Source organism: Protopterus annectens, chromosome 9.part0, assembly GCF_019279795.1.
Source record: "Protopterus annectens isolate FY-2018-M chromosome 9.part0, PAN1.0, whole genome shotgun sequence".
In the NCBI taxonomy this organism is placed as follows: domain Eukaryota; kingdom Metazoa; phylum Chordata; order Ceratodontiformes; family Protopteridae; genus Protopterus; species Protopterus annectens.
The window spans coordinates 171,525,845-171,551,951 of record NC_056743.1 but is presented as its reverse complement, the minus strand read 5'-3'; the positions used below and the strand labels follow the sequence as shown (position 1 = coordinate 171,551,951).

The window sequence follows — 26,107 nt, the reverse complement described above, 5'->3', positions numbered from 1 at the left end:
AAAAACCTTAAAGATATACTATGTGGAGAAAAACCCATTAACAGTGGACCAGTCTCCCTAATTTCGGCAGGGACAGTACCCTGCAGGAGATGCAAAGCTTGTGGCCATATCAACAACAAGAATTCAGTATTCACTCACCCTGTAACTGGTAGGCAGTTTATTTTAAAAGGTAAGGCCACGTGCAACACCACTGATTTGGTTTACCTGGCAGAATGTGAACACTGCCCTTGTTTTTATGTGGGAAAGACAAATCAAATGTTTAAAACTAGGATCTTTCAACATATGTCAAGCATCAGGAATAAAGATCCACATAATGCACTCAGTAGGCATATAGAAGAGTTTCCCACACACAGTTTTTTGTTTAGGGCTGTTGTCAACATTAGGCTTACCAATAGGGGGGCTGATTTTAAGCATAAAACTGAATTATCAGAATCAAAGTGGATTGTTGAATTAATGGCTACAAGAGCACCTGGCTTGAATGAAGCAGTACCAATAAGGCCCACACTTCAGAATAGGCGGGTCTTTTATTGAATTTTACTTGAATTTTATTGGGTGAGTTGTTTTTTAAATGGAGTATTGTTTGCATGTGTAATTTTGTCTGAGGAAGGGAGTAGTCCCGAAAGCGCTTACCACTTTTATTGACTCTGTTTGTATTGAATAAACATTTTAATAAGGAGCAGCAGTGTCCAGCGACGTTCTTTGTTTCATTTTGGCTTTATATCGTAAGCTGGACTTTGGTGCAGCACCTAACTTCTTTGTGCATGATCCATGCATTCCTGAAGGTGTTTCATAGAATGCGTTTATAAAGGATTCTGCGGTCTGGGACGTATTTTCCACAGGCCCGGGGGCTTTGAAGGATTCCATCTCGGTTTTGAGGGGTGTGAAATTTGCTTTAGAGAAGTTTTTCACTGTGGTTTTCAGGGCAGGGGGTGGAGTTGGGATGTGACTATCCAGTGAGATTAGTTAATGGTCTGATTTTACCAGTGAGGGATACACTTCTGGTCTGGAGTATAGAGTCCCCATGTTGGTGATGATCAGGTCCAGTATGTTTCCCCTCTTGTGGGAGTGGTAACAAGTTGTTCCACAGCATTCGAGTTTATAAATTCTAGGAACGTTTGGGCTAGGGTGTTGGAGCTAGGGTAATGCTCCCCAGTCTATGTTTGGGTAGTCGAAGTCACCCAATATAATGGTGTTTAGAGAGACCTTCATATTTTCCAGTGTTCTCAGGAAGGTCAAGTGGGGTTCCTGGGTTTGGGAGGGTGGTCTGTAGCAAGGCTATGAACTGGAAGGCAGTTTTACCACTGTTAGTTGCACATGGATAGTCTCTGATGCTTCGTGCTGTGCCACCAACCTGGAGGTGTGGGTATCTTTGACGAATATTTTTACTCCCCCTCCTTTTGTGGTTCGGTCCAAGTTTTGGGGCCAAAAAGCATGGTATGAGGTATAACCTGGTAGTGCTGGGGTGCTCTCGGGAGCCTTGAACCAGGTTTCTGTTACTGCACAGTTATCGATGTTCTCCATGCTAAGGAGAGTTTTGAGTGCATGCATCTTGAGGTTTAGACTTCTGGCGTTGAGTAGCATTACTCTTAGTTTCTTATCCCTTGTGATACCTATGGAGGTGGGTTTGTCTTTTGAGCCTTGCCTAAAAAAGGCACTATGGGGGTAGCAAGAGCCTTTGCCAATATCCGAAAGCCCAGGGGTGACAGATGGTGCAAGCCGTCCCTAGCGAAGCATCGTGGCTTGTCGAGCATGTCATCCCAGGCTGACAGGCATTGGATCCCCTTTGAATGACACCAATACTTAAGCCAATTGTTGAACCTGATCATCTTGTCTTCATATTGTGGCATCATTCTTGGTGAGGGTAAGATGCAACTCAAGGTCAGGGTCATACCGGCCTGGGCTACATGCTCAGAGAGCTCCTCTATGTCTCTTCTTGTAGTCCAGGGAGGTACGTCTCAGGTCATTCACACCAGCATGGACAATGACTGAGTCATATTTGTACTTGCCTTGGAGTGACCTGAGTGCTTGTGTTATGTGGCGGATCCTAGCGCCCGACAGGCAGCTCACCGTGACCTTCTCCTTGTTCAGCCTGGTGAGCGGGATGTCAGTGTGCCTGATGATAGAGTCACCTATTACAAGTGTATCAGGTATGTTGTTTAGCCTTAAGGGCTGTGACTGTTCGGCACACTGGCTTTGTGAGCTATGTGTTGCACGTGTTTTGTTTTGGGGTAGTGGTTGCTTGGGTGTCTGCTTTGGAAGTCTCTGCTGCTTAGGCAGATTTTTATTTAGAGCCTCTGAGTATGTTTTTGTGTGTTTAAGTGTTTGGTTTGCTGTCGTGGTAGGTCTATGTGAGACTGGAATTATAGTTTGTGTGGTTTCCTTCTCCTCCTGACTGGTTTCGCCAGTACTGAGTTGAGAGAGCTTTGCCTCCAGTATGGCTATATGGTTGCATCTCTCATATGTTTTGGAATTTGTTGGGAGGAGGAGAGGGTTTGTCTGTGTAGATGAGGCAGTTGTAACATTGCCTCAAGATTCCCAGATTCACCAGCTGGACCGGAGAGGAGATTGACAACTGACCTTTGGACATACTAGAATAGTATTGGGAATTCCTTTATAATTGAAAAAAAAGGGCCAATGGGGAACAATGTACTCAAGGGGAGTTTGTGAGGGTGTAGTGCTTTTAATTTTGTTAGTGCTGACATATAATTGCTTTAGTGAGCAAGTGCCAGGTATCTTAAATGCAATGTGTTACAGGTAACTTAAATGCAAAAACTACAAACAGTAACTTTCTTTCAAGTGAAACAAGGAAATAAGTACAGTAAGCAATGCAGATATCACTAGGGATCCACAGAAGCGCTGAAAAGCCGCGTTTCAGGGAAATAACAAGCAAACAAACAACAAGCATACAAACAACAAGCATACAAACAACAAGCATACAAACAACAAGCATACAAACAACAAGCATACAAACAACAAGCATACAAACAACAAGCATACAAACAAAGCTAGATTCAGCAGGCCTGGATCTAGTCTATGCTACAGCAAACAAGATGTACCAATTTCAGTAAGAAACAGTTCAAATATGCAGGCACTATAAGCCTTTAACCAGAAATTCCCAGCTCAGAAGGGCAGAGTCCAGCCTCTCCTCCCACAAGAGTGCAGACCACGAACCTTCTTAATGTAAAATAACTGGTCTGAAGCCCAAGTGCTTAAACCAGAGCTAATACACTTTTAGAATAACAGACACTGAGCCCTCAATCAGCAGTTCCCAACTTAGAAGGATGTAAGCTACCTGTCCTGCCACCACAGCGCAGGTCACAAACCTTCCTAATGTAAAACAACTGGTCTGAAGCCCAAGTGCTTAATTCAAAAGACTTAGAATTATAGCTACACTTTAATCAAGTTACTACCAAGCAGTAATAAATACAATTGAATATTTTAAAGAATGCCTGGATTAGTGCTCAAGTTATACAAACAAAGCTAGATTCAGCAGGCCTGGATCTAGTCTATGCTACAGCAAACAAGGTGTACCAATTTCAGTAAGAAGCAGTTCAAACATGCAGGCACTATAAGCCTTTAATCAGAAATTCCCAGCTCAGAAAAGCAGAGTCCAGCCTCTCCTCCCACAAGAGTGCAGACCACGAACCCTTTTAATGTAAAATAACTGGCCTGAAGCCCAAGTCCGTAAACCAGAATTAATACACTTTTAGAATAACAGACACCGAGCCCTCATCAGCAGTTCCCAACTTAGAAGGATGTAAGCTACCTGTTCTGCCACTACAGTGCAGACCACAAACCTTCTTAATGTAAACAACTGGCCTGAAGCCCAAGTGCTTAAACCAGAATTAATATACTTTTAGAATAACAGACACTGAGCCCTCAATCAGCAGTTCCCAACTTAGAAGGATGTAAGCTATCTGTCCTGCCACCACAGTGCAGGCCACAAATCTTCCTAATGAAAAACAACTGGTCTGAAGCCCAAGTGCTTAATCCAAAAGACTTAGAATGATAGCTACACTTTAATCAAGTTACTACCAAGCAGTAATAAATACAATTGAATACTTTAAAGAATGCCTGGATTAGTGCTCAAGTTATACAAACAAAGCTAGATTCAGCAGGCCTGGATCTAGTCTATGCTACAGCAAACAAGGTGTACCAATTTCAGTAAGAAGCAGTTTAAATATGCAGGCACTATAAGCCTTTAACCAGAAATTCCCAGCTCAGCTCCTCCCACAAGAGTGCAGACCACGAACCCTTTTAATGTAAAATAACTGGCCTGAAGCCCAAGTGCTTAAACCAGAATTAATACACTTTTAGAATAACAGACACTGAGCCCTCAATCAGCAGTTCCCAACTTAGAAGGATGTAAGCTACCTATTCTGCCACTACAGTGCAGACCACAAACCTTCTTAATGTAAAACAACTGGTCTGAAGCCCAAGTGCTTAAACTAAAAGGCTTAGAATGAGTTACACCAAGCAGTAATAAATACAATTGAGTACTTTTAAGATGACGCAAAAGCAAAATAAAGTAGGAAGAAACACAAATACAATTTTTTTTTTTTTTGAGTGAGCAAATGAGATGGGCCCAGGAGTTACAGGACAAACAAGTGCAAATGCAGGCCTTCAAATCAGAAAGTTGAGAGAGATGGAAGACCGCCCAAACGGCCAATAACTACAAATTCTGGGCCAGAACCACTACTTATGTGGTTGACAGGTTACCTAGTGCTTACCACTCCCACTGATAAGCTAGAAGGCTTCCCTCCAACACAGAAAGGCTTGGGGGGCTCAGAAGCTTACAGATAGTCCTGGATACAATAATTCTGTATCTGGAACACTAATTACAAGAAAGGTAGAGGAAACAGGCTTACAATTTTTTATTTTTTTCCAGAAAAGTAGCAAAAACAGTAGTAAAAACAATTCACATGCAGTGCAAGCTGGCACACTTGAGTATGTAGCAACAGTCCACACACAGTTTGAAAAAATGTAATTAAATTAAAAAGGACTAAAAGCAAGTGCAAAAAGGGTTTGGTTTATTAGGTAGAATGCGGTAAAGAGATGGGACTGGGGGAGTGTCCTAGATCAGATCTACAGTGGGGTGGGCACTGCAAAAGCCACCAAATTTAAACTACAACCAAGAACAGGGAGTGGGGGTGGGGTGGGGAAGAGTTTCAACAGAGATGTGAGGAATCAGAGTGCAAATTATAAAACCAAAAAAAATATATACTGATCTCTGTATATTTGGAGAACAGTAAGACAACAGATATCTAAGCAACAATTTAGCTCTATAATACAGAAAAATATACTCAGCTCTATATATTTGCAGATAGTCTTGTAAGGCTGTCTCTCAACACACAGGTTCTACTTTAAATGCAGACTGCTGCTATTAACAGGTCAAATTAAGGGAACCTAACACAAGCAATAGAAACCAAAATGGGGGGGGGGTGAGGAAGACAGTTTCAACAGAGATGTGAGGAATCAGAGTGCAAATTAAAAAAACAAACAAATATATACTGATCTCTGTATATTTGCAGAACAGTAAGACAACAGATATCTAAGAGAAATGCTGCACCAAACACAAGCGAGATTGTTGCGCAGCTAATAGTAGAACCATAGATGTAAATACACTACAAAAAATAAGTGCACATGGTTGATGTACAGATTACAACATAGTGCTTATCTACCTCTGTAGAACAAACTAACTACACAAGTTCAACAGTGTGACAAACACTCTGCCTTTTCAAAGGATAACTGGTTTGGTGTTCATAAACTGACTCCCTGGCAAGACTGGCCTGGCCCTTCTTGAAAAGGGTGGAAAGGCTTAAGGGTGGGTAATGCAAAGGGGAAATGTCCCTGCAGCTGTATTGATTTGCAACTCCTGTGAGCCTAGGACATATGACCGAGTCGCAACCTTGTATTGAAGCAGAGTTAGTGGGAATAACATGCTTAGGCCTTCTTTCCTGGTGACTCTTGGGTGACCTGCATGGACTTGCAGTATATGGGAGTGCAGAAGGAGTATGTGCTGTCTTGTCTGCACTGAAGGCTGAGATCTTTTGCAAAAAACGTAGACAAAATGTATATGCATGGTATTTTTAGACAGTATGTGCACTAGTGAGTGCATTTCAAAACTATAAGATGTTCACATGATTACAACAAAAGGTATATCACTCAAAATACTGTAATGTACTTTTTGCTTTTTTTCAGGCCATCTTGAGATGCCAGTATATGTAAGCTTAACCCAACTCATACATTTATAGGTTTTGGTCTTGCAGGGGGAGTACATCATTAAAATGAATGTTTCATCTCATGCCAACCTCTGTTTCTCAACTATCCTCTTGGGTAACAGATATTTGTGGTCCCCTGATTTTCACTGAAATATTTTTTTCACATCTGTTGTAAGTGTTACAAGCCTATGAATAGGGCTGCTACAACTCTATACATAGCTTTATCATCATTTGCTGAAGATATCAATCTCCACTGAAAATTAAGTTTCTTAAATTTTGTTACATTCATTAAAACACTGATTAAATATATAAAAATAGCCACACAATTCTCAGTTTGTGGTAAGAGAAGCCTCAGACAATTGGTCTGCATGTTAATTGTTCTAAAATTGCTACAGTCATCCTTGTATTTCTGTTAAGTGTTTGTGATCTTGAACATACAGGATTAAACGATGGATGCCAGCAGAGGAGAAAATTGTCATATCCAACTTGATGAGGTGCTAATTGCATTGGTTTCTGGCTTTTTATTGACTTTCATTTCATTGAATGGGAGTTTTAAATGCTGAGCTGTTTAAGACGTCTTATGCATTTCAATGTATGCATTTATCTGAATGTGTTAAACAGTGTAATCTATTCATGAATTCAGTACAGTACAAAGTAGTAGTCAAATATTGTCTAGGTGCATCATGTGGAGAGACGAGGCTTGGCTTAATTGTTTGTGGTGGCTATGCTGTTTTATAAAATGTGTGTTGCTGTCTATAGAATTCTGCTCAGTTGTGGAACTCAGTCATAAGGGAAGGTTGGAGAAGAGGTTAGTGCAGCCTTTTCTTTTATTAAATTACTACTTTTTAAGAATTTTACTTTTTGTGTGGCTTACTAGTTACCTATTTTTTATACAATATTTATAGTGTTTTCCTTTTGTGGATAGTGACATTATGTTCAGAATTAGTTTTATTGAGGGGTTGTGAAACCATTGTTGTCACTTCACCTCTTGTGATGTATGTGACTGATTATGGCCATGCTTTATTGCTCAGATACTGGGTAGGTTTCCCTGCTGGCTCAATTGAAACAGCCCGCTGCACACAACATGGCTCTAGTGTAACATTCTGGCACATGCTTACAAGCCTACTGAATGGTGCTACAGGTTAGTGCATGTTTCCATGTATGACATTATTTAAATTCTCTTTCACTGTTTACGTCAAATACTGAATTTGAAGTATATGTTGTAGGAAGAAGTAAGTATGACTGATGCATTCCTTGTATAGTTGTGCCATGTTTTGTGCATAACTAGCACCACACTGGAGTCTTTACAAGTCCAAAATCTGGTGCAACTTTTAAGTATTACCCTAATTCACATTAGTAGGAGAATAACCTGACTGGCAACTAACCGTGACTTTCTCCTTATCCAGCCTGGTGAGAGGCACATCTGTGTGTCTCACAGTGGAGTCTCCTATGACTAATATGTTGGGTTTATAGGTTCATAGGTTCATACTAGGCTATCTGCCCGAGGGCATTTACAAGCCTAGCCCATAGTTTTGTGGCTTACACCCCCCCTTTAGTATGGGGAACTATACCCATTATTTTGCTGTGCCTCTGTCGAGCAGTGACACTGAGGTAATCCCTGGGGTTTACCACTATGGTAAACCCTTACTGGTCGTGAGGCATAGGTGTGTGGACTATGTATGGTATGTGGTGTGGAAGGCTGTGGAGATCGCGTGTGTTTTTGCTTTGGTGGTCTCCTTTGTTTGGGTAAGTTTATGTGGAGGACCTCCATATATGTAGGTGTGTGTTATGTAGGTGTGGGTGGTGTTTGAGGTGTAGTGATTGTGTTGACAGCCTTTTCAGTGCCAGATATACTGGCATGATGTGGAGACAGCTTTGACTGTATGTTCCTCATGTAATTGCATCGCTCACAAATTGTGTTCCTAGGTGCTAGTAGTAGATGGTTGTCCATATACTTGAGGCAGTTGCGACACTGTCTCAGGATGCCCATATCAACCAGACTGGCAGGAGAAACTGTAGGAAATTGTCCATCCATATTTGTCAGAAACTAAGGGAGAAAGGCCAGGGAGAGCCAAGGGGTGGGCCTAAAGCCCGAGTGCTTAAACCAAAACTAAGAGCTTAGAATAACACTTAAGAATAATTTAGACAGGCTATAAACAAGCAGTAATAGGCGATAGTGTAGTGTACTGGCTCACCTTCAGTTCTGTGCAGGAGTGGGCATGTGAAATGAGGCATGATTGGCGTGCCATTCATATTAGCAGTGACATCATGCATACAATTAAGGTGGCCGAATGTAAGTCAAGTGTACAAGTATAAACTCCCGTTACAGTTATCTTGCAATGTACAATTTCCAGATCCCCTTAAATGTAAAAGCATACACGTATATCGGTAATTTCTTTCATAAAGCTACAATTTCCAGTAACATAAATGTAAAAGCATACATGTACATCGGTAGTTACTTTCATAAAGCTAGAAATAAAGAGGTTTTAGTGTCCCTCTACTGGTCACTCATCAAACCCATCATAGAGTACAATACCCCATTTGGGATGTACCTCACAAGACACTTCCAACAGCTGGAGAGACCACAAAAGTACCTCACTAAGAGGATTACTGGCCTCAAACTTATGTCCTATGCATCCCAACTGAAAAAACTCCGGCTGTACTCAGTGGCATATCGCTTACTCAGAGGTGATCTCTGCCTGTCTTACAAAGCCATGTCCAACTCAGAATTGATGGACATGCTCCACCTAAAGAAATCCAAGTCACTGCGAGCCACGCGCTCTAGTGAGCTAAACCTCACCACAACAATAAATAGAACATTCTGGAGGGATATATTCCTGTCACAGACTCCTCATGCTTTGGAACAAACTTCCAAACTACATTAGGCAGAGCCCTTCACTAACACTCTTCAAGAAAACCTTGACGAGTGGATGGGTAACAGAAAATACACCCTTGGGATCACTTCATTGGCTCTCCTTGACAGACTATCAGTTAATTAATCAATGAGGCAGCGAAAGCCGACACACTCTGGCTAGGCTTATAAATGCCCTTGGGTAGATAGCCTCATACCTACCTATGAACCTTGTCTTGGGCTAACACATCAACGTTTTGCAAAGCTAATAACACAGCTATTTGATCAGAGTGAACACCTTCTAATCTTTGTTGCAACAATATTGTCTCTTTGGTGCAGATGGCTATTCCCACAGTCAATTGGTCTCTGATTTCCTCCACGAGCCATCCAAGAACAAGTTCAGTTCAGCATTGGTTAAAGGAGTATCTTTGAAGTCCTTCCTAGGAGAAAGCAAATAGTTACACACGCACAATCATGTGCTTCACCATCAGCAGCAGCAGGGAACAGAGATACAGAATTTAGAACAGGACAGTGGATCATAGAAATAGATGGATCAGAAAGAAGAGTAAGTTCTAATCGATTTAGATGTGCAGTTGATAGTGGTTGAGTTTTCATTTTAAGCAAAAGTGATTATACAGAATGAGGGACAGCTACTGTGAGATCATGCCCAAGCAACAGTGATTGTGCAAGATTAACTATAATGGCAGCAGCAGCAACTGCCCTTAAACTGGGTGGAAAACCTTTTGCAACAGAATCAAGTTCCATGCAGTAATAAGCTAATGGACGGTAACTGTCCTCATGTTTTGTGCAAGTACTCATTGAGCAAATCCATTTCTTTCATGACAGAATAAAAGTTTTATCATAGTCTGGTAACCCTAAAGTTGGGGCAGTAGCTAAAGCTGGTTTAAAATTATGAAATTAATTTTCCTCTTCACTATTACAAAGGAGAATCTGTGGTATATGCTGCTTTAAAAGATTTGTCAAAGGTTTTGAAATGTCTGCGTAGTTAGGAATTCACTGTCTGCAGTATCCTGTCATATATAGGAAAGACCTAAGCTGTCGCTGAGTAGTCGGATCTGGGGCCTTAGATATTGTATGAATACTAGATGGTAACACTAGCCTGCTACCCTCTGATATTAATTGACCAGGATAATGTACCTGAGGTGACAATTGTAGTTTTTCTCTAGAAACTTTGTGTCCCTTTTCTGCAAGGATACTCTGATAATGCAAGGTATCCTGCTGACATTGCTGAAGGAAATTTTATGCTATTAGTAAACCATCTATGTATTGTACCAACACAATCACACCAGGAAATGTCACATTCTCCAAATCTTTTTTCTGACTTTGAAAAAATAATGAAGGATTTTCAGTATTTCCTTGTGGCAACCATGTAGGGGTATTTTGTTGTCCCTGATAAGTAAAAGCAAACGGAAAGTGATTGTCAGGTTGAACAGGTATAGAAAAGAATGCAGAACATAAATGTATGCCAGAATACTAACTAGCTGTAGGTGGTATGCAACGCAGTACTGGTGGTGGATTTGGATCAATAGGAAAAGTAGCCAATACTCATTTATTTACAGGTGTTAAGTCTTGTACATATTTATAAGTATCTTTTCCTGCCTTTTTAAATGGAAAAAAAGAGGAGTGTTAAAAGGGCTTTTAGATGATATTATTATTCCTTGCTGTATCAGACACTAAATTACAGGTTTGATTCCCTGCTCTGCTTCGGGGTTTAGCGGATATTGTGACACTCTAGGAAGAGGTTTTGATGAGTAATTTTATTTTTACTGGTTCTGTTGATTTCAGTATACCTAGTTCATTTGCATGCTTTGCCTACAAGTTGGCAGGTACCTGCTGTAGTAACTCTCCATCTGTGTATGCTTCCAACAGAGTGTTCCTTACCTTCTGCTAAAACTGCCCAAACTTCCCCATCTGATTCTTTCAGAACATTTTCAAACAGCACTTCTGGGGAACAGTAAATAGTAGAACCCAGCTTGCATAACAAAGCTCTTCCTAGCAGATTTACTGGTGCAGATTAATTCAAAAGAAAATAATGCTTTTCTTCTATCAGACCAAAAGAAATTGGGATGGGTTCCAAAACAGGATACATAACCATAGTATGTGGGACTCAATTGCCTTTACTTTATGCTCTGATACTGGTGTCTGAATATCTGAAGTAATTTTTAACACTGGCCTAGTGCCTCCAGTGTCCACCAGAAAAGGTGCTTTTCTTTTAATTTATTTTGATCTTAACATAAGGTCCATTTTGATCTATTGGCAGTAGAGGGTTAAAATTTGCTTTCATATTTTTTGCTTGACTTAGTCAGTATGGAGCTTCCTGGCTCCCTCCAATCTAAGGCGGTGGTCTTGGAAAAACTGCATTATTTTAACTTGGTTGCCATTCAGTCCACGTATCTTGGACTCCCTGCATTTGCCTGTGTGGGGATTCCCCTCTCCAATGTGCTGCTTCTCCAAAACTGAAGCAAGATGTGTTAGATGAAGCCCGAGGGTCACTGCCAGCTCGTGGCTGGTCCACAACTGAAGCAAGATGTGTTAGATGAAGCCGGAGCATCACTGCCAGCTCGTGGTTGGTCCACAACTGAAGCAAGATGTGTTAGATGAAGCCAGAGGGTCACTGCCAGCTCGTGGTTGGTCCACAACTGAAGCAAGATGTGTTAGATGAAGCCGGAGGGTCACTGCCAGCTCGTGGTTGGTCCACAACTGAAGCATGATGTGTTAGATGAAGCCAGAGGGTCACTGCCAGCTCGCTGTTGGCAACCAAACTGCACCTTGTTCCCCTCGGCTAGCACTTTTGCTAAATGCTCTAGCAATTTCTCTACTCCTCCCTCTGCTTCTGCCTCAACTGCTTGGGTTTTCCAGCTGCCTGATTTGTAAAGTTAACCGCTTATCCTCAGTAACCTTTCTACATTTTTACTGAAACTATGTACAGTGATTTTGAGCACTTAATAGACTCAAAGTCTTAAAGCTTGCCAGTGTAAGATCACTTTCTGTATTTGATTTGGTACATCCCAAGAATGCTGTGGGCACATGAACTTGTTGTATAGGGTACGTCCCCAATCATGGTGTGGGCTCATGAATTTGTTTTCACAGTTTACAGTCTACGTCCCAATCATGCGGTGCGGCTCATGAACTTGTTTTAACTTTATCTATACCTTTTAACTTAGTTTTTTTTTTTTTGCTTTCTCTCATACATTTGTACATTGACAGAATAAAACATGTCTCATACCTCTTACCTTTCAGTCATGAGGGTACCTCCCTCAACACAAGGTGCTTCCTTGAGTTATTTTTTCCTTTACTGTATGTGCACATACATTTACTATTCTCATTTGCTGTGGGGTCCTCCCACTATTACTTTGCAAACCTTACAAACAACTCAAACAAAGACAGTCATGCACTGATTCTACATTTTGCTAAATTTTTTCAAAACAGAAAAAGCAAACCAACCCCTTTCTCCTTTACAAAACATTTTCCCTGCCAAAGCTATTATGTTGCACATCCTGAATAGCTGCACATCTGAGTTTGACTATTCCATACAGAGCACTGTGGAGTATGCGCAATGCAAGTGATACTTTAATTCCCTAAAATATTCAGTAAGGGACAACCCAGCCCCCCAAAAAAAAATGTTTCAATACATGGACTGTAGACTACAGTGATATTTCAGTACATCCTTTTACTGAGCCAGTATCATGAAGTCAGGTTTGCACATTACTGTTTTGCTGTAAAATTACCAAAACAGCATGTCACAAGTCAACTGTAACTCAAAAAGAAATGCGGACGCAAAAATAAGTTAACATAATAATGGCTTGTATACAGAAATGGGGTTTAATCAAAAGTTACTAGTAATAAAACACACTGAAATAATCAACAATTGCTTGCAAAAATTAAATTGAAAGTGTTTATATAAATATTTCTCTCTACTGCTGGCAGAGTGATTAAATAAATACATAACTCTTACTGCAGGCAGAGGGGAAGACATTTAGACTGGATGTCCCTTCCTTTCAATTCTGAGCTGACTGTTGCAGTGACAGTTTTAACACGTTTGCAGTAGTATTGGGGGAGGGGACTGTCAATTCATGTTGGACTACAAAAGAACACCTAGAACAAAGGCCTCTAATTTAGATACTTCTGTGACTGCAGGTAGATAACTTCAAAGTATAGTACAAAAGAAGCTCTGAGCAAAACATAAATGTGGGTGATTAGCCAAAGAAAAGAAGCAGCCCTCTTGCAGAAGGAATACAAACTGACAGTGAGTCACACATTTCCCATTATATGTCAATGGCATGGGAATTCACAGTGACTTCCTTATGTCTGGCATGAGTCATAGAAAGAAGACTTGAAATGTTTTATGGGAAAGAGAAAGGGTTGAAGCAGAAGAAGAAGATCACATTGCTATATCAAGCCCTATCGGTAGCCCTGTTGTGGGAAACATGCTCAAAATACAAATAAAGCACTTAGAGTTATTCTGAGGTGTTAAAATATGTCTGGAAACAAAGATAGACTCAAAAAAACATTTTTTTAGTTCTAGGGTGGAGTTTTCCTTTAATGGCATGAACAAACATTGTGGTGGGAAAGAAATGAAGGGGGAACCTGCCTACCACCATCTTTACAAATTACACTTGAACTCTGTATCTGTGGGACAAGTCATTGGGGAGAACAGTTTTCCAGTGTGAAAAAGATTTCACAAGAAACGTGTTCTAAGATAGTAGGAAGTTCACTGTTTTAATGACTAATAAAGATTGCATCTAGGATAACATTTGTATTCAGGATGAGGTCACCTATCTGGAATCTCCACCAATCACAGTAAGAAAGAGTTAAAAGTTCTCCATAACAGGCATGGAACGAAAATTGTTATATTTTACATTTAAACATCCAGCCACATTACCATACTTCTGCACATGCAAAGTCTCTCTGCACCTTAAGAATCTTAACTTACCATTTCATTAAATGTAGGGTTCAGTGTTTTTCTGGAAGTTTTTGTTTTGCGCTTAGAAGTCTTATGCGGATCTGGAAGTAAATATGTTTTCACATAAGGGTTTGGATCTGTGCCATCATCTGTAACCTGTAAGAAATCATAATTTTCTGTAATTAAACTAATACATTTTCACAATTCAGTAAAACTGCATTGTATCTAAAAACTTAAGTTTCTATAAAACATGGTCAGCATACTAATCTGCTCAATGCTTAAAAAAAAAAAACTACATCACACGATATTAAGTATTACAAAAAACTAAACAACAGCAACATCTTGCATAACAAAATGGCTTAAAAAGCTGTGATGCAGTAATTCACTAAGTCTAATGATTATAACCGATGTGCAACAGACTTTTAGTCCTTAACACAAAATACATCTGAATTAAGGAATATGGGCAACTAAAGTGCTGACAAAGCCAGTCACTCATATAATTTTGCATACTATGCCATCATTAAATTTGAAAACATGCATTTTTTTTCATTTATGCTGTCTTAAGTACTCTACTGAGTTTTTTTTTTGGTTAATGTCAACATAGGCTTTAGTAATATGTTTTTTATAACACAAGTTAACTAAAAATAAGTCATAGTTATGATAAATCCTGGGAAATGGTTTTCATCAACTATTGGAGTTCTCAGAAGGGTCAATGCATGCAAGCACAATAAATACTACCTCAGTAAATTTGTGGCTTTACTAAGGACATAATAAAAAGAAACAGCTTACAGAAATCACTAACCGTGTTTATAAAAATGTTTAGCTTAACACAGAAATAAAGAACAAAACAAAGCAAGCATTTAAAACCCTGCAACTAAAACAGTAATTAAAAAGAAGATGACTGTATCCTTTACTACGTTAAAATTCTTGACTCAGATTCAGGAGATAATGAAGATTTTGCAAAAATCATGCCCAAATAACAAGGTTGTGTGTCTGTGCCAGGCCGATATTCTTTAAGGAGTAAAAGCTCAGCATAAAGATATCTGCATGACAGTAACACATCACAAAATACATTAACTACCGAACAGAAAAACACAGTAAAATGTGTACAATAATTTATCATAATTTTAACATGACTGTACATATTTCTGGAGGAGTTTTAAGTATTAATATGTGCAACAACATTGTATAAAATGGATGTAACCAACATTCAAATAAATGCAGCATATAAGAGAGCTTGTGATACCTGAAGATGAAAAGGATCTTTGACTCTTACTGTGAAAGTTGACAAAGTGATAGTTTGGGGAGTACTTATTTGTCCATTTCACCAAAAATGTTGTAGAAAACCTGCATAATAAACAAAACAGTGTTTCATACACTGAAGAGAAAACCCTGAGTGTGACTGAGAAAAGTGAAGCTGAAATGAATGCCGAAGTGAATACTCAAGGTGTAGCAATGGAGATACTGACTGCGGCAGTTCTGTTGGAGCTCAATAAAACTGAGTTAACTGGATAACAATGCGAGGATCTGGATGGAGAAAAAAATAGTTTTCAGATAGGCACATAAAATTTGGCAGTCAAAAACTGGTGGGGTTAAATGCCAAGTCAAGGAAAAGGAATTTGAGGGGGACTGAAAGGGACTCAACTGTGTGAAACACATGCAAGACCAAACGGTGATACATACTGGATTCTATGTGAAAACTTTTCTTATTGAGAAGACTTACCAACTTATTATCTTTGTTTCATAAAAGTCCCTGAAATGGTACCATTTTACACTTAGCAGAATGAGCCTTGGCATAAGGAGGATAACTGGTGTATCAATTAGGGATATCATGTAAGAAAAACAAGATGAAATACCGTTCTTTAATTTTTTGATAAATATAAAGTAATCCCACAGAATAACATTACTGACTAAATTATCAAGGTCCATATATTCCTTCATTTCTTTAAAAAAATCTTTAAAATTGGATAATTTCATTATATAAGTTGGCAATCTTGCGTAAAATTAAAAGAATGCTCCTTATTACAGATCTTACTAGCAATATTGAGAATTGTATTAAATTAGAAAAAAGAAAAAGCACCTACTTTAAAGGATGCATTAAACTGGGATACTATGCATACTACAGAAATTACTAGTTCTTTTAAGACTGAATGAAAGAAAAGCAGCAATTTCAATTAACTGTCATTTATAGGCAAAGTTAAGCATGTATTTTAAAAATATTTGTCAATGTAAATAGTTATACGCTGATATTTTTGATTTCTGTGTTGTTTATTGAAAATAAAAAAAAAAGAAAACTAGATGGAAGGAAGGAATTTATTTTATGTGCATTCCCAACAAAATGATGAACAACGTGAATGAATTTTGAAATTAATGACAGAATAACAAGGAAAGGTACCATGCAGTACTTTTTTTCTTACTAAATGGAGTGAGTTTTCAAATACAAAAACAAGCTTCAGAGTCTCCATTTACAAAGGAGGAGAAGGAAATGGAGGTGAGGATTTGGATATCCTCCCTAAAACTGAAAGAGGTAGCATATACAAGACTTTTCTTGTTTACAGGATGAAGATTTTAAGTATAAAAGATAGTTTCTGGCAATTGTAATGCAGGCAGCAAGCCCTTTTTTCACAGGTGGCCTATTTCAGCAGAAAGACTGTTATGGAAGAGGATTAAATTAAGTTTAGACTATGGGATTTAATAGATGAAATAAGCATTAAAACTACTGTTTATTAAATATGGCCGATGCTATAATTCTCTTAAAAAATTTGTTAGCATAAATGGACAAATAATAGTATTTGCTGCTTAGTTGCTAATCTTAATAAATATATATATATATATATATATATATATATATATATATATATATATATATATGCTGAAACTGTCCTGTACAATGACTACAATAAGGGTAAGATACAGCTCCAGGAAGGTTTAGTAAAACAGTTTATTTTTTTTTTATTTTTACTAGAATGTTTAAGAAAACATGAAGTTGGCAGCATGACAATGAAGGTAAAGAAGGTTCCTGACTTCAGATAATGAAACTGGGTCCAGATTTTTTTTTTTTTTTAGATATTTTGATATCTATTGCTAATTTAATTTTTGGTGTTTCTAATACCGTGATGGGAACGAATCCCATTTCTAAATCAGAGTACAATTACAGTAATGAACTTAGTACTGTTTCAGTCTTTGATGTTAACCAATAATATTCTTCTCAGCACCAGCAATATGTCCAGAGTTGCCTACTTCTGTAATTCATATAGAGTTATGTGTATTGGTAGCATATCTACATACGAGTGTAAAGTCTTTATTATACCCAATGCTCCTATTGGAACTATCTGGGTATCTTTCTTCCACATTGCTCTTATGTCTGCCTGCAAACCCAGACATTTTATAACTTTGTTTCTCTCTGTATGCAATACTAATGATTACTGCATGTAGCAATTTTAATTATAGCTACTTTTGTCTTTTCATGGACTACTGCACCTGTTTTTCTCACTTCTATTTTTGAACTGTTGAGAATGGGTGACAGTATCATTGTGCAAAATCTTACCTTAACAGTATTACTAACACATGGGTTATCAATGCTGTCATCTGGCTGGGGTAGCAAAACTTTACCTTCCCAAGATCACAAGTCCACCGTGACATCAGCTCACAAGTGTGGGGATGTACAGGCAGATGCACAAGAATTATCCCCAAAACAATTTCAAGTCAGCAGCATTAAGTCCCTTGAGACAGAAAACTGGTCAGTCCCTCAGTTTTACTGCATTTCCCATGGGAAAAGAACAGAGGGAGAAACAATGAGAAAGGAGATGATAGCCACCTAGCGAAGTGAACCTTGGCTCAAGATGATTGCCACTGTTGAACTGACACTCCAACCCCATGGGCAAAAATGTTTTTTTTTGGCACATTTACTATATGATTTTTATCTGCTTCTGGTTTCAGTTGCACTCCCACCTGACACCAAAATGCTTCTGCTAAGCAAAGACATCATCAAACTAAAAAGGTAGCAAACAAGATGAACTAATAAAAATAAGAAATAGTTGGAATATGCAACAGAAAAGCCACACACATGCAACTGCTCTGTATTGCTTTTGTTAATAAAGTGTGTGGCTTTTCCGTTACATATTCCAGCCGCATTTTATTTTTATTAAACAAAGATATCATCTTAGACTTCTCTATATGTTTTCAAACTTTCCCTATGTTTAGATGTGATGAGGTTAGCAGATGTATGCAGTCCCACAAATGCAGATCTATAAATGCAGTCAATTTTGAGGAGGCCCATACCTCTTTCAATGCAAGGAATACATAATCTTGGTATACACTGACTTTTATATATCATTCAATAAAAGCATAAAGCTTTTTTGTTTTCCTTCCCAACTAATCCAATAATTTTTGGGGCAGGTTGTTCAGCTCAAAACTGGGGAAGTTAGAAAGTACAGTTGTGTACACTTACCGTAAATGTAGATGTTTGAGTGTATTCACTGTTGCAGTCATCACATTTGGGTTATCTGCTTGCAGTAGTCCTCAGTCGGCCTGATTATCAAAGTCTTGGGGCCTGCATCAGTTGCTGTCTCATCTTCCATGATGTCAGGTAGTCAGGGGTATAAAGCATGTACCAGACATCATTGCATCAGTTTTTCTTGCCCCATAAGTCAGGTGACCCCTAATGGGAAGCAATCATATACAAAGTTACACCTCCAACAAAAAAGCAAATGCACCAAAAAGCTTTAAGCATAGTAAACAAGAAAAGAGATATAGTTAATAGAAGTCAGGGGGCTGGAGGGAGGGTAACCAGGACTGCAACAGTGAATATACTCAAACATCTACATTTATGGTAAGTGTACACAACTGTGCTATGTTCTTCGTGTTTCACTGTTGCAGTCATCACATTTGGGTAGATTCACAAAGCTAAGGATGGGAGGAGGTAATCAGATAGCATTAGGACCAGCTATAAGGCCCTGCAACACTGCAGTGGCAAAGCCAGTTCTGGATTTAGAAAACATTGGCAAGTGGTAATGCTTGGTGAAGGTATGTACAGAACTCCAGGTAGCAGCTTCTAGGATGTCCCTGGTAGGGAAACCTCTGAGAAAGGCTGTAGAGGTAGATGCAGCCCTGGTTGAATGTGGTCTTATCCCCTGTGGGGTAGGTCTTCCATGGTGCTTATAGCAGAAATGAATGCAATGGCCTATCCACTTAGAAATGGTTTGCTTTGCAATGGCCTTCCCCTCTGCCCCTGCAGCTAACACAACCAGCAGCTGTTCAGATTTTCTGAGAGGCTTAGTCCTGTCCAAGCAAAATCTAAGTTGTCTGTGCACGCCCAAGGAGTGCAGTATACGTTCCCCTTTGTTCTGTGGATTAGAAAAGAAGGTTGGCAAATGAATGGACTGATTAAGGGCCACACTGGATACCACCTTGGGCATGAAGGAGGGATTGGTCCTGAGGGACACACTGTCCGCATGAAAGATTATGAAATGCCATGAGGGCCTGTAATTCAGACACCCTTATTGCTAAAATGATGGCTAGAAGGAAGGCTGTTTTCCAAGAAAGTAATTTCAGCTCTGCAATTGCAGCTGGCTCAAAGGGAGGTAGAGTGAACTTTTCAAATACAAAGTTAAGGTCCCAGGTTGGAGAAGGGACTCTCCTGGGTGGTCAAGTTTTTGGCCCCTCTGAGGAATTGCTTCAGCAGTGGATGAGAGAAGAGGGGTGGCTCTGTATTGTAATGTGCTGAAATGGCTGAGGCATGAATTTTGATGGAAGAAAAGGAAAGGCCCTTGTGAAGCATCTCCGTTAAGTATTAAAGAATATGATGTAAACTGGGTGCTGCTGTTCCCATCCGCTGTGTTTGGCTCCAGGAACAGAATCTTTTCCATTTTTCAGCATATGATTTTCTAGTACTAGGCCTCCTTGCCTCCAGAATGACATCCATCACTTGCTTACTGAGGGATGGTAATGGAGAGATCAGGTAATTAGCCAGGCTGCCAGGTTCAGGGTTTGAAGCTGTGGGTGCAGAATCTGGCCCTCCTGCTGGGACAACAGGGCAGGAGGAGTCTGAGGCATGTGCCATGGTGCCAGCAGTGACACACTGTACAAGAGAGGGTAACAGTGTTGGCATGGCCAGTCTGGTGCAATCAGTATTGTCCTTGGTTTGTCCTGTTTGATCTTTAGGAGCACTTTGAAGAGGAGAGGCAGAGGGAGGGGGGCATAAACTGATAGGTTTTTCCAGGTGAAGGACAGGGCATCCACTTTCCAAGCTTGTTTGTGGGAAGTCTTTGTGCAGAATTTGTCCAATTGGTAGTTCTGGGGGGGGGGGGGGCAAACGGGTCTATATCTGGGCTCCCCCATTTGTTTCTCAACATGTTGAATATCTTTGGTGCCAGTTTCTACTCGTATGGTTCCATGAGATTTCCGCTTAGGTCGTCTGCCAGTGTATTTAGCTTTCCTGGCAGGAATTGAGCCTGTAGGTGTACTTGGTAGCTCAAGGGTGTGTTCCACAGAGCCATGGCTAGTCTCCAGAGAGGGTATGAGTGGGTTCCCCCTGCTTGTTTATGTACAACATAACAGTGGTGTTGTCCGTCTTTACCAATAATTGTCCTGGAAGAATGTTGTCCTTGAAGGCTGTCAGAGCATTATGTACAGCTAACATTTCTTTTTGATTGATATGCAGGTGCATTTGACTTGGGTTCCATTTGCCCTGAATGCACTGCCCTGCCAAGTGAGCCCCCCATGCATAGTCTGATGCATCTGTTAGGGTTTGGGCGGCAGGGGGTAGAGTGAATGGCAGTCCCTTGTTTTGGTGGCAGGGTCTGTAGACAAGGTATGATAGGAATAATTGATTCTAGATCCTGAGAATGTTGACACCATAGGCTTTTTAGCTACCATTGTAGTTTCCTCATATGCAGTCTTGCATACAGAATTAGTAGAATGCAAGAGGCCATGAACCCCAGGGCTTGCAGTATTTTCCTTGCAGCTGGGTCTTTGTGGCAAGTAGTTTGAAGTAGGCTGTCAAATGAGCTTGTTTCTCTGGCATGGGGTAGGCCATCTGGGAAGTTGTATTCAAGCTTGCTCCCAGGAATACAATTTGTTGGCAGGGTACAAGATGTGATTTCTTTTCGTTTATGGTGTACCTCAGAGAAGTTAGCAATTTCTTTACAAATGCCAGATGATTTAATAGTATGTCCTGGCTTTCTGCCTGAATTAGACATTCGTCCAGGTATGGGTATATCTGAATATTTATTTGCCTGCAAAATGCAATGACTGGAGCTAGGCACTTTGTGGAATACCCTGGGCGCAGTAGGTAAGCCAAAGGGGAGTACAGAGAACTGATAGGGCATGTAGCCTGCTCTGAAGCGTAGATATCTTCTGCAAGATTCTCTTATTGGGGTGTGCAGTTAGACTTCCTTTAAATCCAGTGTTGCCAACCAGGCATTTTTGTCTAGCATGGGAAGAAGCAGCTGAAGAGTTAGCATCTTGAATTTTGGGATTACCAAAAATGTGTTTAGGATAGACAGGTCCAGGATAGGACGCCAGGAATTATTTTTTCTGGGTACCAGGAAAAGTCTCGAGTAGAAACCTTGCTCCCATTCTTCTTCTGGGACAGGCTGAATAGCCCTGATGCTTAAGAGAGAGAACTTGCTTTTGAGCCTCTGCCCACTGATTTGGGGGTAGGTCTGGTCAACCGTTTGGGGGTGGTAATGAGTGGAAGTGGAATCTGTATCCTTGGGAAACTATATTTAAAACACATTTGTCCCGGGTAATGAGTTTCCAATTTTTTGCACGCAGGGCAATCTTTCCCCTCTAAAGGAACAGTCAGTTGAGCAGGGCTTGGAAGGTTTAAAGTTAAGTCATTGAGACAGTTTACCATAGGGGGGAGTCTTACTACTCCCTGCTTTGGAAGTGGGAGCCCCCCACTGCTTAGGCCTGTGAGTACCTTGGGGCTGAAGCCTGGGTGTTCTGCTGGTTCTGGGTTTGGACTGGGAAGGCCTGGAAGAGGCAGGAAAGCACCAATTCTTAGAGGGCCAATGCCTAATAAATCTGGGAGGCTGCACTTGCAGGAAATCTTTAACAGTTTGCATAGATTTAGCTTTTTCCTCCATCTTTTTCAGTACTTCTGCTTTGTTGCCAAACTGGCAGTCTTGGTTTAAGGGAGCATCCAGTAATTTTGCTTTAACATGATCTGGCAAAGATTGCTCCTTAAGCCAAGCATGCCTTCTAAGTACAGACCCAGTGACAGCAGCCCTGCAAGATGCCTCTAATGAATCAAAACCACATTGAAAAGTATGTTTTCCAACTTGTTCAGCAGAATGCATTAAATCCTGTAATTCTTTATTTTCAGCACAGTCAGGAATCATCATCATTTTCTGTTTAAGCAATCCAATAATATGCTGCTGATACTTTAACATATGAAGCTGGCAGTTTAAGGCCCTAATGACCAAAATTGCAAAAGTGTATACCCTTCTTACCCCATCTATCCAGCACCCTGGAATCTCTATCAGAGGGGGTCGGATTTTTGGCAGTAGTAGCCTTAATGCCCTTGGGTCCCTGTGAAATGGTCTCAGGATCTGCAGTAGGATTTTTAAAGAGGAATTTGTGAGAGTCAGGTACCCTGTAATACCTATCAGATTTTCTGGGAGCAGGAGGGAAAGTGTCAGGGGCCAGGCTAGATTCCGAGAAGGCATCTACAATGTCCAGTACAGGCGGGATAGCTAAAGTCCTGTGTTGAGGCAGAGTAAAAATTCTCTAAGCCTCTTTTTGGAGTCAGAGTAATCCTGGCTTTCCGAGCAGAAATGCTCCCTAAAAGTATGCAAGGTTTCACCAAAAGAGAAATCCTCTGGAGGGAAAACAGAGGGAATGGAGTCCTCTGCATCACAATCCTCAGAGGTAGATAAGGGCAAATCCAGGTCATCAGAGCAAACAGACATTTCAGAATCCTGATCAGAAGAATCAGAAGGAAAATCAGTCCTAGGTCTCTCAGAGGGAGAAGGGTGGCTTCCCCTGATTAGAGTAATAAGGTCTTCAGCCATTCTTATCATTTGTCTTTTAGGCATAGGGGCCTGACCATGCAGTCTGGGCGTCAGTTTTCTGGGCATGGCTCGAGTTTTAGGTCTTGAAGAAGAACATGGCATTGGTTTAATATGCAAAGTTAGTAGGCCTAAATACACCCTCAGAAGCCGGTGCCTGCACAGCGGCTCCGGACCCATCCAAGGTAGAGACATCCACAGGTTCCAGTCGAAGCAGCATCTCGCGGCATACTGGACTCCAAATGGGTCTCAGTAGAGGCCTGCAAATCTGAAGTAGTGGGCATCAGGGGCTGCAAAAGCATGTCAGTGAGTACTGGTGAACTGGCAACTAGTTTAGGAGAAGCATCGTCGGCAGCTTTGGACCTATGCAGTCTGTCTCTGTCTTTATCTTTGCGTTTTTTCGGAATGTCGGTAGCCGGGTGGCTTACCGAAGCCATTTCTGGATAATTGAACCGAGTACCAAAATATTTATATGCGAAAATGAAAAGACGACGAATAGTACGAGGTCTGAATAAGGTACAAAGTCGACAGCGAGGTATGTCATAGTCTGGGCCTAAGCAAGGAATGCAGTACGAATGAAAATCTTTATGAGGTATTTGCTTTTCACAAGAAATACAATTGTTAACTTTTACTGCCATCGGTTTAGAGCAAGAAAAAGGATCCCTAATGGGGTACTTAGCTTAGTTGAAGAATTTGGATCTGAAACTCGAAAATGAAAATTTCAGGAGTCGGCCAACCGGCACTTACGAACTGCTTCTGCTTCGCTCACCGCATGGCAAGAAAGACAGATGTAATGGCGTCGGCTGCATGCTTTATACCCCTGACTACCTGGCATCATGGAAGATAAGACAGCAAGCGACGCAGGACACAAGGACTTTGATAATCAGGCCGACTGAGGGCTACTGCAAGCAGATAACCCAAATGTGATGACTGCAACAGTGAAACACGAAGAACATCAGGAAAGGCATACTGATTTAAAGTTTGGACTTTATTTGTAGATGTCAAGGCAGTTTTAATATCAGTTTTAATCTTCCGAAATATTCCTTACTGAGCTTCTTTGCATTTGTTCATGTTTTATTGAAAAAAATCAATTTTTTCTTAAATATTTATACACTCCATCTTGCTCAAGTTTCTTAATATCGCATTCCTGTCTAAGGTTGATATTTTCTTGGTGCTGCAGCTTTCCAGTTTTAAATGCTGTTTTTGTACATTTATAAAGACTAAATGTCATTCTTGTATCATCTGACAATTTTAACCATTTACAACTTCCTATTTAATTTCTCTAAGACATTTGGGTTTCTAATATCATGAAAAGGAATGGACCCCATTCCTAAACCAAAGTATGATTAGAGGTTGTGAAATTAATATTGTTTCAGTCTTTGTTAACCAAAAGTGCTCTTCTCAGCACCTGCAATGTGTTCAGAAATGATGACTCCTGCAATTCATATGGAGTTACGTGCATCAGTAGCATAACTAAATATGACTGCAAATTCTTTTTTATGGGACCTATTGCTCTTACTACTACTGGAACTGTCTGGACATCCTCCTTCCACACTGCCCTCATTTCTGTCTGGAAATATGTTATTTTACGGTTCTCTCTCTCTCTCTCTCTGTATGCAAGACACTAATCATTGGGTGTAGTATTTTCAATGCTACTTTTGTCTTCTTTTCATGGACTACTATATCGAGTTTTCTCACATCTATGTTATGAACTGTTGATAACGGGTGATTCCATGTCACACAAAACTTCATCATTCTCTATAATGCTTTGTGGCTCATACTTCCAACACTTCTCAGCTACTTCAATATTGTAATGTTTGCAAAATCCCTAATGCAACAGTTTGGCCACATTATTATGACTTTCAGGATACAGGTCCCCTTTCCATTAGTGCATCACACCCAGCAACAAGACGTGCAACTTTTCCAGTTCTGTTTTACATAACATGCATTTGTCATGTTTCTCCCATATGTTCAATGGGCTTTGCAAGCCAACATGAGCATAGTCCACTACCCTGGGCTACCAATATTAACCTTTCATCTTTTGGTTTAAATTCACTTCTCCTTAACCATTTCTGTGTCAGATTCTGAGCGACACGAGGTTGTTCCAGGAATTTTCTGTACTTGCAACTATATTAATGGCTTTTCCACATTTCTTTTTGTCTCATCTGATCCTTCTCCTTATATTCTTTTTTGTTTGTTTGTTTTTTTTGGCACATTCAATCGCTGCCTGACATTTGTCTAATTCTGGGTTGATTTCCATTCCTGCTTGACACCATTATGCTTTTGCTAACCTAAGCAGGGTAGTCATCTTAAGATTTATTTTCTTCATGTTTCAAAATGTTCACTATGTTTGGATCTGATGAGGTCAGCACATATGTATGCAGTCTTACACAAGAAATTAATTTTGTGGAGGTCCATACCTCCTTCAGAATTAGGAATATATAACCTTGGTATGCACAGATTTTTAAGTATCATTTGATAAGTGTGAAGCATTTTTCTTGTTTTCCTGTCCAGCTGATTTGGGGCCCGTCAATCACCCCAATACTGTAAGTTAGAACAGGAGGAGCAAACTGGTTTACAGCTTGGACTTTGTTCCTAGGTGACAGGGCTGTTTTCAGCATTAATTTTAGTCTTATAAAATATTCCTTACAGAATTCTGTTTGCATTTGTTTATGTTTCATTGTCGCTCCTTCATCAATTCCCAAATGTATGTATACTCCCTCTTGCTCAAGTTCCTTTATATTACATTCCTGTCCCATGAGTACTGCAGCGCTTTTCTTGGTTCTGCAGATTTCCTGCTTTAAATGTTGCTTTTGTACATTTATTAAGACCATGACATCCTTGTATAATCTGAGAAAGTTTTGAACACTTGCCGTCATGTTTTCAGCTCCTCATCTGATGAGCTATACAGTTTTAAAACATCTGCAAAAAGATGATGAGAAGTTTTTATATTCTGTTGTTTTCTGGGAGCCAAATTGCAACCATGACCTAATCTGTTAAGTAAACAGCTTAACAGGTTAAGGACAAGAAAAAGCGCAGTGGTGACAGTCAACCTGGAAAACCCCCTATGAATTTTTAACCCTGGGATAATAATTTG

At 40.0% G+C, this 26,107-nt stretch overlaps 1 protein-coding gene across 1 annotated transcript in view; it reads right to left on the bottom strand.

The window, feature by feature from the left end:
* PIK3C2A (phosphatidylinositol-4-phosphate 3-kinase catalytic subunit type 2 alpha) overlaps nt 1-26,107 on the bottom strand; it is a gene marked incomplete in the record, with an annotated part of 1,553,204 nt that overhangs the window by 110,070 nt on the left and 1,417,027 nt on the right. Inside the window, 1 exon segment of the mRNA XM_044082088.1 lies at nt 14,027-14,152. Within this exon segment, the coding sequence (XP_043938023.1) occupies nt 14,027-14,152 (126 nt within the window).